Raw genomic sequence first — 21220 nt, forward strand, 5'->3', positions numbered from 1 at the left:
CCCAGATTGCAAAACAAGCAATTAGCCCTACTGTAACAGCCCATTGATTTTTTCTAAGGCTACTGAAAACCAAACTGAAAGAAGCTCCTTAATACTCTCATTACCCCTGAAAGGGAGCCCAAACAATATGCTAAAGAAAAGCCAAACTTTCTGAGCTAGGCAACTATGCACCAACAAATGGTTGATATTTTCCTCTTAAGTGATCATGGTAGCAGACACATCCGGATAGCAAAGGGACTCCCAACTCCTTTATATCAGAATCCACCCCTACCCTCCCAACCATAAGTTTTCAAACAAATAAGCTTATCTTGGTAGGCACTAAAGCATTCCAAACTACCTTGTACTAGTTCACCATAGGATGATCGGTCCTATAGAAGGACCAAGCTGATTTTATAGAAAATTCCCTTTCGCCTCAAGAAGCCAAGCTATCTTGTCTTGGCTGTTAGAGAGCTTCACACCTGACCCCTAAATACAGCTGAGAGCCTCCTCCTCAAGAAAACCCCTAACCTGATCCAGGTGCCAAATTCCTGCATCATCTACAACATCACAAACTCTCAACTACAAATTTAAACCATCTAGCTAAATGGCTTTCTCAATTAAAGGACCATCCATGGTCCAATTATCAAATCAGAAGCTAATTTCTCCCCTTCCCACTAGCCACCTTGAGAGGAGGACTAAGTCACCCCTTAGTTCCATGTTAACTTTCTAGGTACGAGAAGTGTAGCAAGGAGGGATGGCTATATAGAAATGACCATGCTTCAGCACCTTGGCTCTAAAGAATTCAGCCCACAAAGAGTTTTGAAAAAGCACTTGCCACAAAGCTTTCAACCTGAGGGCTCTTTGGACATCAGATAAACTTTTGATTTGCAGTCCACCTTCAGAAAAATGTCTCACAATTTTTCTCCAAGTGATCCAATGATGATGATTATCTGAATCTGAATAGACCAAAGAAATCCTTTCATCAACTATTCCAGGTGCTTGATAACCTTCTTGGGAGTTGCAACTACCGGCATCAAGTATATAGGAATACTACTCAAGACATGTCTAATTAGGACCAGCTTATCTCTAGTTGAAATCACTTTCCCTTTCCAACCTGAAACTTTTGCTACCACTTTTTGCACAAGCCCATCAAAGGCTTATGCTTTCACACGGCCCTTACTAATTGGGATACCAAGGTAGCTGAAGGGAAGAGGCTTATGCAAGTAATCCATTGTTGATGTTATAATTTGGATTCTGCTGTGAGAGGCTTTTGTTGAAGTGAAAAAACAACTCTTCGCTTTGTTCACCAATTGACTCGAATACTACTCGTACTTTTGGATTATTGACATTGCTTTCTCTAACACTTTCTTGGACCCTCTTGTGAAGATGATGGTGTCATCAGCATAGAGACTGTGGGTGATAGGAGGGCATCCCCTGTGGGTCACATAAACACCTGTAGGATACTTTTCACCCAGCTTGGACAAGTTTCTGCTCAGTACCTCTTCTGCAATGATAAACAAATAAGACAAGAGTGGATCCCCTTGCCGCAAGCCTCTAGTGGACTAAAAATACCCTGTAACTCCTCCATTCCAAAGAACTGAGAACCAACAATTCACCACCATTTTTCTAATAAGCTCAATCCAGGCTTTACTGAAACTAAACTGTCTCAAGACATTGAAGAGAAAGTCCCAATTCAGCTGATCGTAAACTTTAGCCATATCTAGTTTAAGCACTACATTTCCCCCCACTACCTTCCTTTCAATATTTGTAACCATTTCCTGCACTAAAGCTACATTATCCATGATGTTTTGCCCCTAAATGAAAGCACCCTGCTCTTGTGAAATTATCTTAGGTAAAATGCATGCCAATTTCTTAGTAAAGATTTTAGCAATAATTTTGTAGCAAAAATTACCTAAGCTAATGGGACGAAAATTTGTGAAACTTTCAGGAACCTTGCATTTTGGAATCAAAGTAATAAAAGAGGAAATGTAACTCACCAGAAGCTGGCCACCACTAAAGAAGAATTTGACAACCTCTACCACATCCGCTCCAACAATATCCCAACACGAGACAAAAAAATGTCCTATGAAACCATCCGGCCCCGGTGCACTGTCTCTATCCATGGCATAAACCACCTCTTGAATTTTTGTCTTAAAAGGAACGGCCAGAAGAAAGTCATTGTCTCCCTGATTTACCACACACAAAATGACTTCCAGCAAATCCCCCTCTTTTAGCCATTTAATTCTAGATTTCTACCTCCGAAAAATTCCCTCCTATTTGTGAACTTCATGAAGTTTCTTCCTCTCCTCTCTTAGCTCCGTGAATCTAACGACTGAGTTCATCTGTAAATTATTCATTTCAGCACATTGAACCCTGTCTTCTGCCTCCTTCACAACCTGATGAACATTCCCAAAAACCTCCCAATTCCATTGCTTGAGTTTACTCCTTAATTTATGTAGTTTGAGAAATAAACTCACCAATGGATTGACATGAACCTCCTCAGTCTAGCAATCCTTAACAATCGTGTGAAATGAGTGATGAGAGAGCCACATCTGCTGAAACCTAAAAGGCTTGGGACCTGTCTGTCTTTCCTCCTCAATAGAAAAAAACCAGAGGGCAGTGGTTTGAACAGTTGCAATTAAGATGAGTCACAGGCTTCAAAGGGAAGGATTGAGCCCAGCTAGAATTAACCAGAACTCGATCTAGACGAGCCCAAACATAGTCCAAGCCTTCTCTATTATTGCACCAGGTGAATCTACTTCCAGAGAAACCCAAATCTACTAGGCCTATGGCATTTATTAGATCAACAAAATCCTCCATTGCAAACACATCAGGATTTCTTCCCCCCCACTTTTTCCTCTCTACAAGTGATCACATTAAAATCTCCAACTAACAACCAAGGTTTAGAAATACCAGAGGCTAAGTTCCAAATTCTGTTCCAAAGAGACACTCTTTCCAGCCAATCACATTTGGCATAAACCACAAAAAGAAAAAAATATCTCATTGGCAGCGGTGGTGACTTTCATAGTTAGGATTTGGTCACAATCCTCAATCAACTATACAAAGAAAAAGCTATTCCAAAATAGAACAATTTTACTACTGATATTAACCATAAAACCAGTCATGTTGAGTCTCCTGGAAATCTAGGAGAGTCTATCATCCCTAATCACGGGTTTAGACACTGCTACTACACCTAACTTATGTAGTTTGCAAAGTTTTTTCAAACGAGTGATAGAGGGATCATTTGCAATCCCTCTAATATTCCAGAATAGACCATTCATTAAGAAACTTTAGAGGTAATCGTACCTTTGCCAATCTGCGATCTGGTAACTGGTTTGTTCTCACTCTGTACATATTTTTTGTGAGCCCTTTTCTTGCGAACCACCTGTGTCCAGTTCTCTTCCACCTCTAACCCGGTTTCATCTTCAGATAAGGTGCAGGAGGAACCTTGAGCTCTTTCAATAATTTTATCGAGCAACTCGGCATTAGAATTGATGACAGTGTTGTACCCCCTACGAGAAAGCCTTTCGTCTAATTCCAACTTGGATTTTTGTAGATTCTCAAGACTCCAGATCCTGTCAGGCTTCCTAGATAAAAAGGAGATCGTCTTCAGATTGATTGGCCGAACAAGCTTCAAAATAGTGTCATCTTTGGAAGCAAAGGATTTTTGCACCCCCTCTGTAGGTATTATCATCTATTCTAGGATTTCATTTTGTTGAGTTTGGATCTCTTCTGCATTTGGGTTTTCTATCACTTCAATTTCTAGGACAGTTGTTGGGGTTCTTCGAACCTCTTGGTAAACCTGCTTCACAGTTTGTTTTTTCCTGGGTGCTTGTTCAAGTTCTACAGGCTTTGGAGCTGAAGTGGACTTAGGCTTGGCCACTTCTCCCTCAGATTTCAAAGTTCTCTTCAGTTTCAGTTTGCATTCCCCCTCACCATAACCATGTTTGAAGCAGAAGGTGCAGTATTTGGGGAGGTTCTCATAAACTATTTTTTGCCAGAAACCCTCCTTGCCGAGCCTAACCCAAACACGACTAGGGTTTTCTTTCAACAGATCAACCTCCATGCAAACCCTGGCCGTAGTTGTTCTGGTTAAATGAGTAGTTGCCAGATCTACTTTTATTACTCTTCCTGCTACCTGTACAATTGATCGCAGGTACTTATCATTGTATAGGTTAATCAGCAACATTGGTAGAGAAATCCAAAGAGGAACCATTGAAGGTTCCCACCCTAACTCCAACCCAGGCATCCATTTTAGAAATCTTAGAAGAAAATCCTTGATAAAAATATCCTCTAATAGCCAAACCCTAATGGAGTCCTCCTCACTTTCAAATTTGAGAAGCACATGCCTAGGATCTAATGTAGTGACAATAATAGATTTTTGGAGTCTGAACATACTTACCAGAAATTCCCTGATTTTCACAAGGGAAGGGGGACCATATGAGCATTTTCCAACCAGTGCAAATTGGAGAGAGGAGAGAGATTTCTCAATATCTTCTTCTAAGAAAAGCACCGTCGGTTCTCCCATCTTGATCGAAGGTACCTTCAAAGGAATATCCACCGCCGGTGGATCAAGAATGGTAGGAAAAGGATTTGTAGAGGCAACAACCACTGAAGCGAAGGAAGGAGCACCTCGAGATTCCCCAAGAGGCTCCCTCATTTCATCCGCACTCGGTTACCCATAAGCATATGTTATGATTTATGGAAAATTCCATAATTTTTTGTTCGGTTTTGTAACTACTTATCAAAATGTTTGATTTTGCAACTGTTGGTGTTTGAGAGATGAATGAACATGAAATGGTTTGGTGGTGTTTGAGAGATGAATGAACATGAAATGGTTCGGTTTTCTAATGATTGAGTGCTGGCCATCGGTACATTGTCCAACAAGAAAAATTCCCATGCAAAGAGAGATGAATGAACAAGAAAAATTCCCATACCAAAATTTGTATCATACCTTAACTAATTAATATGGTAGATTAGCTAGTGAAAGTTTGTTTTGTCAAGAAAGTAAAGAATATTTTGTCTAGTTTGTATCATTTCAAATTTTTTTATTATAGTTGCATGTTTCATAGAATATTTTGGTGGTTTTTATGTTTTTGTTTGTAGGGATGTCATCTTCTCAGTCCACAAATGATAGTCAACATGTTAGGCATCTTAAATACAAGCCAAAGGATTGTAAATGTGGAAGGAGGGTTATCATTCGGGTTTTGGAAACAAGTTATAATCCGAATAGGATATTTTATAGCTGCCCAATTAATCTTGTAAGCAATTAAGGGCATTTATTTGTATTCAAATTAATTATTGTTATGAGATGCTGACTTCTTTGCATTTGATTGTATTCAGGGCAGCGTACCTCTGCCATGTAATTTCTTTCAATGGGTAGTTCCCACAAACTTTTTCTAATGAAGGCAATTCAACAACGAATCATCTGGAAAGCCGCATTGTAGAGCTTCATGAATTGTTAGCTAGTTTTGACTGTTGTATTAAGGCTATGGAGTCCTCCCAAGAAGTAGTTACTGAAGGGTTAAAGACCATGAGGGTTTTACTCATTGTGCTAATTGTTGTATTTTTTGGCATGTATATGTACAAGAATTAGAGTTATATGTACAAGAAGTAGTTAATGAACTGTATCCTGATGAAATTGTAGTTTGGAACTTGATCCCTTTGTGGATGGAAAAGGGTTAATAGAACGTAGTAGCTCTATTATAGTTGTTGTTCCTTTTGCCATTGTATTCAAGTTAATCAACTAATTAGTGAAGTTCCAATGGCGACAAAGCTGAGGCATCAATGGTTAGTGTCCAACAATAATGAAAGAGAGGGAGAGAGGGGGGAGAGAGAGGGAGAGGGAGAGAGATAGAGAGATTAGAGAAAGAAATGGGAGAGAGAGAGAGAGAGGGAGAGGAGGAGGAGGAGAGAAAGAGAGGAGAGGGGGGAATATGATCTGATCAGAAACAGAGGTAGGAGATAGAGAGGAGAGAGAGATGAGAGGGAGGGGAGAGGAGAGAGAAGAGAAAGAGGGAGGGGGAGGGAAAATCTAGTTTGATTAGATTTCTGATCAGTTGATAAGATTTTCCCTCCCCCCCTCTCTCTCTTCCCCCTCACTATACTCTATCTCTCTTACTCTCCCTCTCCTTGTGTTTGACCAGATACAGAGGTGGGAGAGAGAGAAAGAGGAGGGGAGAGGAGAGAGAAAGGGAAGAGGGAGGTAGAGAGGGGGGAGGGGAAATCTGGTATATGATCATTTCCCCTCCCCCTCTCTCTTCTCCTCCCTCTACTCTATCTCTCCTCTCACTCTCTCTCACTCTCCCTCTTCTATATCTGATCAGATACAAAGGGGGGAGATAGAGAGGAGAGAGGAGAGAGAGAGAGAGGGAGGGGAGAGGGGAAATTTGGTCTAATCAGATTTCCCCTCCCCCTCTCTATCTTCCCCCTCCCTTTACTCTATCTCTCCTTTCTCTCCCTCTCCCCCCTTGTATTTAATCAGATACAGAGGTGGGAGAGAGGGGAGAGATAGAGAGGAGAGAGAGAGAGGGGGGGGGGAATCTGGCTCCCCCTCTCTCTACTTTATCTCTCCTTTCCCCTCTCTTGTCTCTCCTCTCTCCTCTCTCTCTCTCTCCCTCTCCCTATATCTAATCAGATATAGAGGTGGGAGAGAGGGAGGGGAGGGGAAATCCGGTCTGATCAGTAGACTAGATTTCCCCTCCCCCCTTTCTCTACTCTTTCTCCTCTCTCTCCCTCTCCTCTCCCTATATCTGATTAGATACAGAGGTGAGAGAGAGGAGAGAAGAGAGAGAGAGAGAGGGAGGGGAGGGGAAATCTAGTCTGATCAGATTTTTTATTAGTTGATGAGGTTTCCCCACCCCCTCCCTCTACTCTATCTCTACTCTCTCCTTCCCCTTTCCCTTTCCTTGTATCTTATCAGATACAAAGGTGGGAGATAGAGAGGAGAGAGAGGGGAGAGTATCTGATCAGACCAGATTTCCCCTCTCTCTCCTCTTTATCTGATCAGATATAGAGGTGGGAGAGAGGGGGAGATGGAGAGGAGAGAGAAATAGAGGGAGGGGGAGAGAGAGAGAGGGGAAGGGAGGGTGGGGAAATCTGATCACACTAGATTTCCCTTCCCCTCCCCCTCTCTCTCTCCCTCTCCCACCTCTGTATCTGATTAGATTTCTGATCAACTGGTTGATCAGAAAGAGTGAGAGAGAGGAGAGAGAAAGTGGGGGAGATAGAGAAAGTAAGGGAAGGGAGAGAGGGGGGGGGAGGGGAGAACTGATTGGTTTATCACCCATTTGCACTACCCCCATCTCTCTTTAATATAGATTGGAAAACCACATCATTCACCCCTTACAAACAAACAAAACAAAGTCAAATGTGAAGCAAAAGTAACCATCAAAGCTAAAAGTTAAGACCTAAGTTAGAATTTCATCTCACCATCCAGAACCATTCATATTACTGTGTAGGAGGACCACCATCGATGTTAAAGCTCTCCTGCAACAATGTTCATACACCAAGGTTAGTTAATGTCTATCTCCGAACTCTTGACTTAGAATTGGCATACAATTGTAATGAGAGTAAAGTAGAGACCATACAACCTAAGAATAAAAATCAACAACTATATTTGGCACTTAGGGTCATGGTAGTTGTAGATAATTAATCTGGTGAGGAATTTCAACACTTGATGTAGCACTATGAGATGATGGTCCACCCCTTTGGTTTGATGACCCACCTCTACATGTCGATGATCTACCCCTCGTATTGGTGGTTCTACCCCGAGGTCGTCTTTGTGCCCTCAACGATAATGATGTTTATGATGGGCCTATATTTGATCCTGACCCCCACCCATTGCAGTTCCACCTCCCATAACATCATCAGCCCTATTCTCAGAATTTCCCTAATGTCGGCCCCTACAACCTTTGATGTTATGTCCCGTCTGCCCACATCTAAAACATGTCATAAATCTGCCCCTCTGTGTCACACTGTGTCCACTTATCAATTCATTGGGCCCCTTCTTCCTTGATTTCCTTGGCCTTCTTGGTTGTGGCATGATGGAAGGTGGGGTGACAGGTACTTGTTGATGTACAATGGGCCATTGAGACTCATTTGGGATCCGGACAATTATTTTGTTATAGGCATGGATACATCTTTGAGTGGTGTAAATGGGATCAACGTAATTGTATACACCTTCCTTTTACATCTTTATGCAAGAAATTGCATGTGCACATTGTATCCATGTGATTGCCCACCGCCGACATGAACAAGTTCTCCTCTCAAGATTTACAACTGCTCTCCTATCGAAATAGGTCATTTCAAATGTGGATATCCCAGCATATACATGAAAATAGTTCCAGGCACGTTCTTCAAACCACTATATCTTCTTTCTAACATTAGGGCAAACAAGTCCATTGTCTTTTGTGAGTTGCTGATGTCTTGTCTAGACTAAAGTCATCAACTACCTCCTGATAGTCTCTACCAGTGTAATAATAGGCTTGTCATGAGCATCTAATATCCATTTGTTGAATGACTTCGAGAAATTATTACAAATATCATCACTACAGGCTCTTGATCCAAAGGCTGACTTGGACCATAATGCCGGGGACACCCTTCTCAACCAATCATGAGCATCTTTGTTCAATTCTTTCATTTTATCCATGTATAGTCAAACTCGGCAGATGTATATGCATTAGCACCCCCCTATAAGCAATCTCTTAGATCCTTCCCCTTGAAAAGAAGTTTAAAGTTGGCATACATATGCCTCACACAAAAGCGATGCTCAGTATTCGGCAACAACCTCTCAAAAGTTTCCACAAGTTCTTGCAACATAACACATAAATCCAAGTAAGAATGTAAATATATATGTATATATGCACATATAAAATGTAAAATACATAAATGTACTATTATAACACCTTCTGCCTATCAGAAATAAAGGTCCAACCATGCTTCTCTAGTCCTCCAATTGCGTCAAACAACAAAGTCAAAAACCAAGTCCATGACTCCCTGCCCTCAGATTCAACTACAGCATATGCAATTGGGATTATGCAGCTATTCCCATCTAAATCAATGGCCGAGAGGATATGGCCGAAGTTAGGTGGCTTCATGTGACAGCCATCAAGCCCTATGAATGGGCGACAATCCTCCAAAAATCCAACTTTCATTGCATTGAAACAAATAAATATCCTCTCAAATTGTCCAAGGACCCCCTCCTTGAAACCAATCTTCACAATGCTACCTGGATTTGAATTCAGAAAGACATGATAGTAATCGGCCAACAACTTGCACTATTCACTATGTATGCCCTCAATCTGGAAAATTGCCTTTCTCTTGGCTTTGTAAGCTAGCCGCTTACTAATATCAACTCTAAAATCCCTTAGAGTCTCATTGCGTAAAGCAAGGGCTTTCCAGCCAGGATCATCAATAAACTTGTTATTATATTTATTGGCTAGCCATGTCAATGACATTTTGTCATTCCTTAGTGCTTGTGCACACTCACACTTGTCACTGAAAGATTTGATTTGGAAAGACTCCTGGTCTTGCATCCAAGATGCATGAATCCTCCAGCCACACTTCTGCTTGCAAACTATCGTGACCTTCTCTTTATTACTCTTCACATAATCAAATTGTATGCCATGTATGATGGCAACTAGTGCTTCCTTAAATGTAGCTGGGTTGGAAAATCTCATCCCCGCCAACAAGTTGGGTGAATCCAGCTGCCTCTTTGGTATAAATGACTCATATTGTGCACCTCTCTCATCATCCAAGGCATGTGGACTATGCAATTCTTTCGATTGATGATAATCATTTAACAACTCCGGCCCAAGAACATTCATTTCTTTAACAAAATGAGGATGTGGTTCATTAATCTGATCATTTTGTGCTTCATTAAGACCACTAACAGTGGAATAGTCATCATGATAATTGTTGTATCCTCCATCACCACCAATATCTACTCCATCCAATGGGATGTTAATGTCATCATACTCATCTATCCTAGGCCTTGAAGAGCTAGCCTCATTACCCTCCTGAATGTTGTGCGCGCCTCATTACCCTCATGACTATTGTGTGCTTCATGTATAACATAAAGGTTTATATGAGCCACGGCTCCATGTGCTGTAGACATGGACAACACATCTTTGTCGTTAACCATGACCAATCTATCATCAATGCCATATCCTGGCTTTCTGTAACATACTTGACAATGACCGGTGTATCCCAAGTCCTTCAACATGCCAACTATCTCAATGTATGAAAGTAAATCACCATTAACATTGTTACATACAGTAACATCACCCCCACAGTAGATTTGTGGTGGTAAATCAATGAATGTGCCACCGTGGTGGATGAAAATAGTATACATCTGCAAATAAATATAATAAATGATATAATACACTATAAAATCCAATATAACATCCATGGTTTTGAACCATTGGTTTAAACCACAGGTCTAAACCATTGTCTCAACCACAGTTCTGCCCAATGTTTCTAAACCATATAACTGAACCATGGTCTACACCATAGGTTTGAACCATAGGTCAGGGCTTGGGTGTCTCACTTGTCAAGGATTGGGCAGCTAAGAACAAGTCAATAAAGTGGGGAACCACTTTACATGTGCAGTAAGTACATTTACTTTCTATCTATGAAGACAAATGCATGTCTGGCAGACAAGGTGGGGAACCACCATTAACAATGACCGATCATATAAGGAAAGGGAAACATTCCCCGTGCACAGCATTAAACCCTACTAAACATATGCCATTCATCCATCTCGGATGTATCAAACCATGTCTACAAGCCTTGAACCCTACTTCAACACATGCCATTCATGGATCTTGGTCATATCTAACAATGTGTCCACAACTAAGGGAATGAAAAACCCTAAAAAATCTTGCATTAAAATCAGGACGAAGTTGATGTAATATAAAATGATAGAGAACAATAGCATAAAAACCATACCCTGGTTGTCTCTTTCGGTGTTGACAACAAGAGTCGTCTTCTTTGGCAACGACTAAGTTAAAAAAAGGGGATGCAATTTCTTCCAACGATGACAACAAGAGTTGTCTTTGGCAACAACACTAGTTTCTTCGATTTCAACTTTTCTGGCATCGCATTCGAGCGTCGGTTTCAACTTTTCCAGTGATGCATTTGCTTGAAATCACCGGTGCGAGGAGCTGGTTTTCAAAATCTCAGGTAACTGCAAGTGTGAACAGTGTTCCCACTTGCAGAGAAAGGATTATAGCTGGGGTCATTTTCGTCATTTTGAAAATGAATCCATGCATTGCTTGAAACAATTGGTGGGTAATTATGTCTTTTTGTCTTTTGACTGATGGTGAGTTAACGCTGGTACTAAATCGTTGCAAAATGAAAGTTTGGATACTAGATTGTCGTGTTTTAAAGTTTGGGTACTAAATTGCCACTCGACCTAAAGTAGAGGGTACCTATTGGAAAATTTCCAGGAAGAGTGGCAAAAAAAAAGAAAATAGAAAAAATTTAATGAAATATTTTGGTAATTTACAACCTTCGGCATCTAACTTAATGGATGAGGGGTCTTTGTCTAAGGGCGAAAGTTAAGGGAGTCTTTGTTGAAAAAAAAGTATCGGGGATTTTGTCACTGACCCCATTGTAATTACCCTTCAAAGTATGAGAAATAGCAAAGCAGTGAAATTGTATAGATGGAGGGGTATTGCGGGCAATTAAAGTTTGAACAAGCACAAGTTGGGGCGTGAAACCCTAAGTTTTGGCACAAACACAAAAGAAGATATATCTTCCGCTTTAGTTGATGGAAATCTAGAATAAAAGACGCTGTTTTCGAGCATCTAATGTCTCTTTCTTTCCCAACTTTTCTTTTCATCAAACCTTCGTAAAGAAGGAAGAGGCAGTAGCCGAGCCTCCGTGGTTCGAAGGGTACGCACCTCTCTCTCCTCTGTCATTCGTCTCTCTACCGCTCCTGCTCCGCCGGTGAACTTAATAGCCAAACCAGCACCGGGGGAGAAGTTCAATCTTTGTTAAGAAGACCAACTTGCATTTTCCATGGTTATGTTCACTAAAACCCGGTTTAGTCGATGAGATTAGGTGCTTTGATTCCGAAGGAGGTATTGGTCTGATCAAGTTCGACTGCAACCGAATAATCTCTGTAAGTCCTCTCATTTGATTTATTTGTACTTCTCTAGATATCTCTACTTTGATTTGGTCATGGCACTGGTTTGTAGTTTGGCTTACAACTTCTGTTTGTACTCCGGTGCCCTTTCCATTAGCAATTAAAGTTTCTAATTTTACTCTAGTGGTCCATTTGTTGTCTTTTTGAAGAACTGTAGCACAATAATTGGATTTTCTTATTTTTAAGTTTCCCATGTTACTTTATTTTAGGATTATGGGAGTGGGTTTGCTTTGGATTTTCTCCTTTCTTAGTTATTCATATGCTTTTTCTAATTATTTGGGAATATGAAACTTCTGAATTTTTGCTTACTAAGAGAAAATATGGACTAAAATCTTTGGAATTTTTTTTTTTTTTTTCCTTTGGAGCTTTGTTCCCACTAGTTTCTCTTTGTATTCGAACTCCACTCTGTTATTTCTAACGCGGCCTTTAGACATCCAGTAAACTTTTCTATTGATTTTTTTTTCATTTTTAATACTTATTTAATTAATCCTTTATCCATCTGGATTTCTTACAACATGGTTCGTTCTACAAGCTAAATTGCAATCATCATAATAGGGAGAAAGAATATAAGAGATATTCTTCTTTTTGTTCTTAACTGATAAAATATTGGCATAATATAAATGGAGTTTATGCTAGATTTAGGACTTAGTAAACATAACTTTAGAGATAAGGAAAATTTGAAAAGAAAAATCCTGCACTATCCTTCGTGGCATTATAAAATTAAAATCAAGCCTTTTTGGTACTTTTCCCTTTTTATTTTTTTTGGTTTTGACATTACCAATAATTATTAGTTTAACGATTACTTAAATGCTCCCTAATGGATTCTTTGTTATTGCAGTTTTTAAAAGAAATTGAACTAGAGAACATAGATACGCTGATTGTGTACATAATTCCTATATGAACTGAAATTATAGAAACATAAGCACTAATACTGCCTAAAGAAAGACCACCATGTTTCAGAGTTTTCAGCCACTTCATGAAGGTGACCCCCTTATACCCCTGGACAAGGGAGGGATAGATGGCTAGGAAATGTTCTTCTTACAGGGTCTCCTTAAGGACAGAATAATGAATTTTATTAGAAAAGCCACTGGAAACTAGTTTCTGTTACAATACAAACCTTATATTGGATTACAATACTGGAGTTATCTTTCTAATGGGTTTTCAAACAGGAAAACATAAAATAAAAAGAGTAACCTAAGTTGAGCTTAGGAATATCTAAAGATTTTAGTTTTGAAACTTACAATGACCATTTTAATGCCACAAAATAGCCATCGGGCAATGCTGATCCTCCAAAAAAAGGGGGTCAATGCGTAGGCACAATATTCCCAAGGCGTGCCTTAACTTAAACAATCCATATATTTTCTATAAAGCTGCTTGTACCATCAACTGGTAGGCCGTTGGCAACCATCTTACCTCAATAAGGTAGAAAAGATTGCTAAATGGTAACTGATCATTTTGTAAGGATGACCAAGAAGGGGCATTTCTTTCCTCTATTACCATTAAGACATTTCTTTCCTCCACTTGTTTTTTGATCTTTTTTAACATTTATCATCATGGCCATGATGTTTTATGTTGCTACCCTTTTTTCCAAACCATTTTCCCTTGAATGAAAGAAATATTATTAGCCTTTGAAGTTTTCCAAATATGATTTTCTTAGAATAACGAGTCATTGAGTCTTTCCTCTTCATTTTGTGTCTGTGGTGGGGGTTGTAGGGCTGCAACTTATGCAGGACGGACTGAACTTAGGACCAATACTAAGGTTGAGCTTGGGCTTGGGCCCTAAAATTGAGTCTAGTATTTTCCATTTTTTTCTTGTTTTTTGTTTCTAAATTTTGTGTCATGGGTGAAATCTCATTATTTTGCATTTTTGATGTGGCTCTAATCATTTTAAATTGTTAACTAGATTATTTATAGTTTTTTTTTTCAAAGTTTCCAAGTCATCAAGTCAATAGGTTAGAAGTGAAAGAGTGTATACATCTGCTGTCTAAATTGCATGATGTAGAAATTCAAGTAGAGAGGTTTGAAGCAAGATGGTAGAAGGAGAGTAGGAATGGTTATTCCATTGTAAAGTCCTTTTACAAAGCATTGGCAAGAAATCGGGTTGAAAGATCGGATGTTAAATGTGTTTGGGGGAATCGAGTTCCTCCCAGGGTTGAGGCTTTTACATGGTTGGTTTCTTTGGATTGTATAATTTGTATCTTTACTCAAGATCATATCAGAATTAGGGGCCTTCAACTAGTGGGGATTATTCAAAATTGATATGTTGTCCCCAAGGTTGCTGAAAGAGATAGTTGGTCTATGGCCTGTTCTAAGTGGAAGTAGAAAGGCAAAGATAGCATGGAGTATGTTCCTTTTTTTGAAGAGTAATAATAAAAGTTTTATTAATAGATAAAAAGATTACAAAAAGGAGGTGACAAGATGGCACCTTGACAAAACACAACAACTACAACAGCAAGTGCCATATTAATGACTGTTACAATTCTGGATTTCAAGTACATTCCAAAAATTTGCCCCCCAAATCAGTCCTACTAGTCATTTCAAACTCAAGAAGCACCACAACCCAATAATTGTGTTTTGTAGGATCATTCACTGACTCGCATTGTACAACATTTTTAGGATATTTCAGCTTGCCGTCATAGTTTTCAAGGCGTCTAGGCAATTCTGGGTGACACTGGGGGTGCCTAGTCGCCTAGTCGACTAGGCGATATAAATTTTATAATATGAAAAACTGACTTTTGGCTAGTTTCCTAGTTTTATATACCATTCAGCATGTATGTTAATTGAAAAATAGCAATTCTCTTTATTAAGAACATTAACTTTCCTCTAAAAATGTGGCAAATCATCACATCTAAAAGATACAAATCTTTTACATATATTAATTTCATTATTTTCAAAAATAATACTACTATAATAAGTATTTAATAGAGCAAATTCATATTAATTAGCAGCTAAAGAAGGCTATTAACTTTATATGATAAATATTCAAGATGGAAAGTAAAATAGAAAAAAAACAAGGATGGAGTTTCTGTTTTATTTAGTTAGAGAGAGAATAGAAAAAAAGAACTTTATCATTCTATTGTTTCTTTCCCCTTTCTTTTCTTTTCTTTTCTTTCTGTCTTTCTTTCTTTCTTTCTTTCTTTCTTTTTCTCTTCTCAAAACCCTTTGTTCTTTTAAATTTCAATAGTAAAACATTAAAACAAAATATAATTGATATATATAGCATATAATAAAATGTATTAACACATACATTAATAAGATACATCAATATAAATGATATTATAAAAGGCGCCTGCCTTGTCATTTTTGTTGCCTAGGTGGGCGCTTAATCACCTAGAAGGGCGCCTAGTCACCTAGAAGGGCGTCTAGGCGACACCTTGACAACTATGCTTGCTGTCTAGAGTCTGGATGTTAGAGATTAAGAGCTGAAAACGTACATCAAGAATTGCGTTTTGTAGTTGTAGGGGCGTTTCTTTAATTTTTCAGAAGAACTTTCTTTTATTGAGCCATTAGTAGTTTTCCAATTGCACTAGGACTTGGTGATGATTAAAAGAATTGCACTAGGACTTGGTTTTCCAATCTTCAATAAATTTTGTTTTCTTAGTTGGATTAGGGGACATGCTTCTAGAAATATGTTTTAATGATCAGTGACTGCAGTTGTAGGGTGTTTGATGGTTGTTTGTGTCTGTCCTTTTCTCTCAGGTGATAACATGTCACCTTCCTTTGTATTCTTTCTTTTTTTGATTGAATTTTCTTTTTATTATAAAAAAATGACCGGTGACGGCAGTGATGTGTTGTTGGAAAGAAAAACACTGGTGACAGCTGTGATGGCATAGATGGATTTCATTAGTGGGGGCACTGTTTGGAGAGGGAGTGAATTCTTGTTGGGAAGAGTTATTGGTAGGGATGGTGGCCATGGAAAGGCATAAGAGAATCTAGTTGTAAAGTGAGGTGGAGAAATAGGGTTTGTTGGCTGATTTTTTGAGATCATCAATCTCCAAATTATTTCCTGTCACCACTATATCATCTACATACACAATCAGAATTGACACCAGAGCATCTCTCCTCTTCACAAAGAGAGTGTGATCAGACTGTGTCTGTGTGTATCCAAAACGGATGAGTGCCCCTCTGAACTTGTCAAACCAAGCCCTAGGTGACTGTTTCAGTCCATACAGAGATTTTCTGAGTCTGCACACCTTTCCCTTACCAACATTTTCATAAAAACCTGCTAGCATGTCCATATATACCTCCTCCTGTCAATCACCATTGAGGAAGGCATTTTTGACATCAAGCTAGAACAAAGGCCATGAATAGGTGGCTGTTAGAGATAAAAGGATACGAACTGGACTCATCTTAGCTACTGGTGCAAAGGTTTCTAGATAATCAACAACGTAGGTCTGAGTATAACCTTTTGCTACCAACCTTGCCTTGTACCTCTCTATCTTGCCATTAGTCCTATACTTCACTGTGAATACCCATTTACATCCGATTGTCTCCTTGTCTAGGGCAGTGATTTAAAAGGGCGCGCCTAGGTGCTCAGGCGAGGCGCATTTTAGGGTAGGCGCCTCGCCCAGGTCCTAGGCGCAGCCTATTCAAAAGGTGCATGCCTGGTGCACCTAGGCGTGCGCCTGGTGTGCCTTACGCCTTAGCCCAGGCGTGCGCCTTTTGAAAATTTGCCGCTTTTTCCCTTTTTTTGAGTCTGGTCATTGGGCCAGGGGCATGTTTTATAATTTTTTGATTTTTTTTTTATTTTTTTGCATTTTTTTTGAATTTTTTGCATTTTTTTCGAATTTTTTCATTTTTCTAAAATTGTGCGCCTTGCCTCAAAAAGGCACGCGCCTCGCCTCAAAAAGGCACGCGCCTCGCCTCAAAAAGGCACGCGCCTCGCCTTGCACCTTGCGCCTCAGGCACAAAATGGCCCTTGCGCCTTTTTTGCGCCTTGCGCTTTTAAAACACTGGGTTACCTTGACTGCTCCCATCAAAATTCAGCTTGATGTATTCCTTGGGAGGTGGTACCCAAATTGAGGATGCCATCTTTTTAGAGGAGCATTTCCACCTCACCCCAGTTCCTCCATATATCATCAAAAGAGAATTGTGAAAAGATACCCAGTGTTTTAATCCAGTATGCCACTCTAGTCTTCACATATTCCTTCACTACTTCCCTGCTTCTCTCCTTCTCTAGAAAGATCTTGCATTCATTTCTTCCCAAATAGTCCAAATCAATGCAGCCCTTGTACATCTCCACAATTCTTCTCCTTCTCTTAGGCCAAACAAACATGGTCAGATCAAATAACCTATTCACCTTTGTTGGCAAGTTCCACCTGCATCCATACAAAGAGAAAAATCACTAGGAGAGAAACCAATTACATCTTTTTGCATTGCCGCACTATACATGCCATTTTGCCTTTTTTTTCCTCAGTTCTAAACATAAGCTGGTCTTTTTCTGAGGATTGTTAAGGAGTTCTTAGAAGCTTGGTGAATAAAGGGTTTGAATTGGTAAGGTAAGCTTGCATGGGCAATGCTCTCAATGGCAATGATCTAGATGGTGTGGACAGAGAGAAATTAGATGTATCTTTGAGAATAAAGGGTGCAGGAAGAAGCTCTGGTGAAGGGTGCTTTGGGTTGGTGGGGGTGTTGATCTCTGTGAAAAGTGTTTCTAGGCAGACCCCGGTTCATATTTTCCTAGTTGAGCAGAACTGATTTGGAGGGCCTTGATTGTATATTCCGTGCTTGTATGGAAGACCCTTAAAAACACTATAATACCTAACGTTACTAGTGTTACTGGTCAAAAAAAAAAAAGAAGACACTACAATCTTGGTGCAAGGAACAGAAAATTATTGTAACTTGCTTCCCCACCCGAAAAATATATACACAGGAAGGATACCCAGAAAAAATAGTCAGATTGGGTTTCATCTGAATTTGTTTCATTGCCTGATGTATTTTTTGATAGTAAATAAAGATATATGAAAAGAAAATAGAAGAGAAAGAATTTATCAAATAATAGAAGAGAAAGAAAAGATACAATCTCAGGTTATGGCATCACTGATATGAACTCAAATAAATGATACCCCACATCACAATAACATGTTACCAATACAACACACTGCAAAACTCTCAACTCTAACCATAAAACCTTACCAAGAAGAGCTCAGGAGTTGGGACAAAAACCATTAGTAAACCACCGTCCTTCCAAATCTAAGTCAAAAAACACCCCAGAAAACCAAACACACTCAATGATTAATTACAATCACCTAATGTGTGAGCAACCATCATCCCTTTTATTTATTTGAATCTATCTAATGGTAGGACTCTCACTGTTACAGCACTGTTCATGTCTAATTAGAATACTATACAATGTTCATGTGTAGTTTGCCTTATCTAGAAGCTCACCCACCATCTTCCTGCAGGTACTGGCTCTTAATTATTAAGCTCATCAAGTGGTTTCTATTTGCCTATTGGGAACCAACTACCAGTTTGTTCTGGCAGGGTTGATGTGTGCCTCTAAGTGAGCTCTGTATCCTAAAACTTTTTCTTGGGTTCCCCAAATGGGCTTTATGCTGGTCTTTGTTTTCTCTCTCTTTCTCCTAGTTTTATAGATAAAGGAAGCACAAGGTCGTTTCATTGGGAAGTGAAATCAGAGGGAGTTCAACTGTATTAGAGTTGGAGCCAAAGGATCCAAAAGTGAAGAGGGAAGGGGTTCACATCTTATGTCCACTGTCATAGACAAGTTGTGTAAAATAATGAAGAACAGTCTATTAAATGCTTTTTCTGTGCTTGCATTGGATGTTGAAGATGATAAAGAGGAGACGGACCTTGCTTCTGCTGTAAAAGGTGGAGAAAGTGCTTCAAGAATAGACAAGGGTAAGAACACAAGAACCAGTTCAGGAGATGTGCAACAAGTAAAAAATAGTAATTGGGATCAGCAAGGACCAGGGGCTTCAGAAGAGTACAAGATGCCGCTTGTGTGGATTGACTTGGAAATGACTGGTTTAGATGTAAAAGTAGATAGAATCCTGGAGATTGCTTGTGTGATCACAGATGGAAATTTGATTAAATCTGTGGAGGGTCCTGATTTGGTTATCCATCAGAGTAAGGAGTGTTTGGAGAATATGGGAGAATGGTGTCAACATCATCATGCAGCAAGTGGGTTGACAGAGAAAGTTCTTCAGAGTACACTCAGTGAGCGAGAAGCTGAAATGCAGGTTATAAATTTTGTGAAACAACATATTGGCACATATAAACCTCATATAGCTGGAAATTCAGTTTATGTGGATCTTATGTTTTTGAAGAAGTATATGCCAGAGTTGGCTAGTATATTCTCTCATGTACTTGTTGATGTTAGCAGTATAAAAGCTTTATGCATCCGCTGGTACCCAAGGGATAAAAAAAAAGCTCCTTCCAAGGAAAGCAAGCATAGAGCCATGGATGATATCAAAGAAAGCATTAAGGAGCTCAAATATTACAAGGAGAACATATTTAAAGTGTCCAAGTCTAAGAAGTGAGGCAAACATTATAGTGCAGATCATGGATAAGAGGATGGAGATGATTCTGGTTTCAAGCAATTGCCTCCCATCATCCTTGTCTACTTGCGAATGGTAGATCCTTTCTTATCTTCAAATGATTGGCTTTGAGAAGTCTATTTTTTTTTTTTAGCTGCAGCCTGTTAATGTTTGGTTCTTTAACCGCATGTCAGTATTAAGATACAATATTGGCTTGTCTTATATAAACTGTCACACTCAAGGTCTTTGGTTGAACCCAAAATCCAATATCATCTTTTATCTTTGATGCTTGCTTGCATTTATCACATTTTCATTGAGCATAAGAAATGGCTGAACATGTAGTACCATAACACATTCTAATATCACTGTTACTTAATTTTTTCTGTCCGAGTCGCCTGAGTTTTGTATTACCTAAATCCCTTCGGGTGTCGTCTTTATGTAGCAAATCCTAATTCTAGTTCAACGGTACAAAAGATTTGTTTGTGCATCAAATCTTGTGGGCTGACATGCGGTTCCAGCTAATTTGGGGCAGACTCCCACCAGATAAACCTTTTCGTCAAAAAACTTTGCCTTCTGAGCAACAGTGTGAGCCCTTAAAGTCCAAAACGAGGTTTGTACAAAAACTTTACAGAATTAAAACTACTAAGCTTTGATCAAGTAATGCAAAAAGGTCCAGAGATGGAGGATGCAAGTCTATTACAGCCTTCAACAACAGCATCTGACAACATAATTAAGTCGCGCCAATTTCTAGATCGAGCAAAAAGAAGAGCTGCTTCCAGTATAGCTCCAAATTCTGCCAGTTGGGTAATATCCCATTTTTAGTGTCAGCCCCAGTAGTTCGTTAAACTTTGTTTGGTTAGGTCCAAACGTTAATTGTATAGTTCTTTAAGGAATTGCAATGGGCGAATGCCCAGGATCCAGCTCAATTAGTGCTCTTTCAAGTTCAATAGTGTTGGTATTTTTAAAAGAGGAAAATGCTAACAAAAAAGAAGCAACAAAGGGTTCTATACAAGCGGATGGGCTGTCCCAACAAACAAAAGTATCAGCAGAAGTTTTAGCTAACCGAGCTAAATAGTGGGCAGCCCTATATTAAGAGTCTTAGGAATAAAATTAAACTTAACACAAAAAAGAAGTGTTAAAGTCTTAATAACATCCACCCAACTAGAAGCATCTCACGAAAGGGAAGGAGAACTAAAAGATAAATTGTTCAAAGCATTCTTGGCATCAAATAAAATCAAGAAAAAGCTCAATTTTTTTCTGTCTAGTCAGCTCCAGAGACAATGGGCAATTCTAATGGTTCACCAGTTTGACCTTCTGAGTTGACGGTTCTGGACCCGAGTCAATGATTTTTTTTTTTTTTTTTCCTTTCAAATTACCGGGTTTAGGGTGAATTGGTGAAACGGACCTGCTTTCTTGTCCAGGACCTCCAGGTTATGGGTTCCATTTGAGTGGGGTCAACGATGGGTTGCAAAATTTGCTGACAGACCATCTAAATAGAAAAATCACTTTCTTTTGAGATTGATTTTAAATTTTACATATTGTTTTCATCATTAATAAAAATAATTCTTGTTTATTATAATTTTTTTTAATATAA

The 21220-nt window shown here is 39.2% G+C and overlaps 2 protein-coding genes across 2 annotated transcripts; one reads left to right on the top strand and one right to left on the bottom strand.

Annotated features, from left to right (window-relative positions):
• Positions 1-3673: 3673 nt before the first annotated feature.
• Positions 3674-4639, bottom strand: LOC104608143 (uncharacterized). The gene has a single exon (XM_010274036.1). The coding sequence runs from the start codon at positions 4637-4639 to the stop codon at positions 3674-3676; it is 966 nt and encodes a 321-aa protein (XP_010272338.1).
• Positions 4640-11697: 7058 nt separating this feature from the next.
• Positions 11698-19978, top strand: LOC104608096 (Polynucleotidyl transferase, ribonuclease H-like superfamily protein). The gene is made up of 2 exons (XM_010273976.3): positions 11698-12106; positions 18535-19978. The coding sequence occupies exon 2, from the start codon at positions 18835-18837 to the stop codon at positions 19627-19629; it is 795 nt and encodes a 264-aa protein (XP_010272278.1). The 5' UTR covers positions 11698-12106; positions 18535-18834; the 3' UTR covers positions 19630-19978.
• The last annotated feature ends 1242 nt before the right edge of the window (positions 19979-21220 follow it).

The sequence above is a fragment of the Nelumbo nucifera genome, chromosome 7 (assembly GCF_055504915.1).
Source record: "Nelumbo nucifera cultivar China Antique chromosome 7, China Antique-T2T, whole genome shotgun sequence".
NCBI classification, from domain to species: Eukaryota; Viridiplantae; Streptophyta; class Magnoliopsida; order Proteales; family Nelumbonaceae; genus Nelumbo; species Nelumbo nucifera.

Excerpts from the sequence above, each read along its gene's own strand:
- LOC104608143 (XM_010274036.1), bottom strand. The coding sequence starts at position 4,639 with ATGAGGGAGCCTCTTGGGGAATCTCGAGGTGCTCCTTCCTTCGCTTCA.
- LOC104608096 (XM_010273976.3), top strand. The coding sequence starts at position 18,835 with ATGTCCACTGTCATAGACAAGTTGTGTAAAATAATGAAGAACAGTCTA.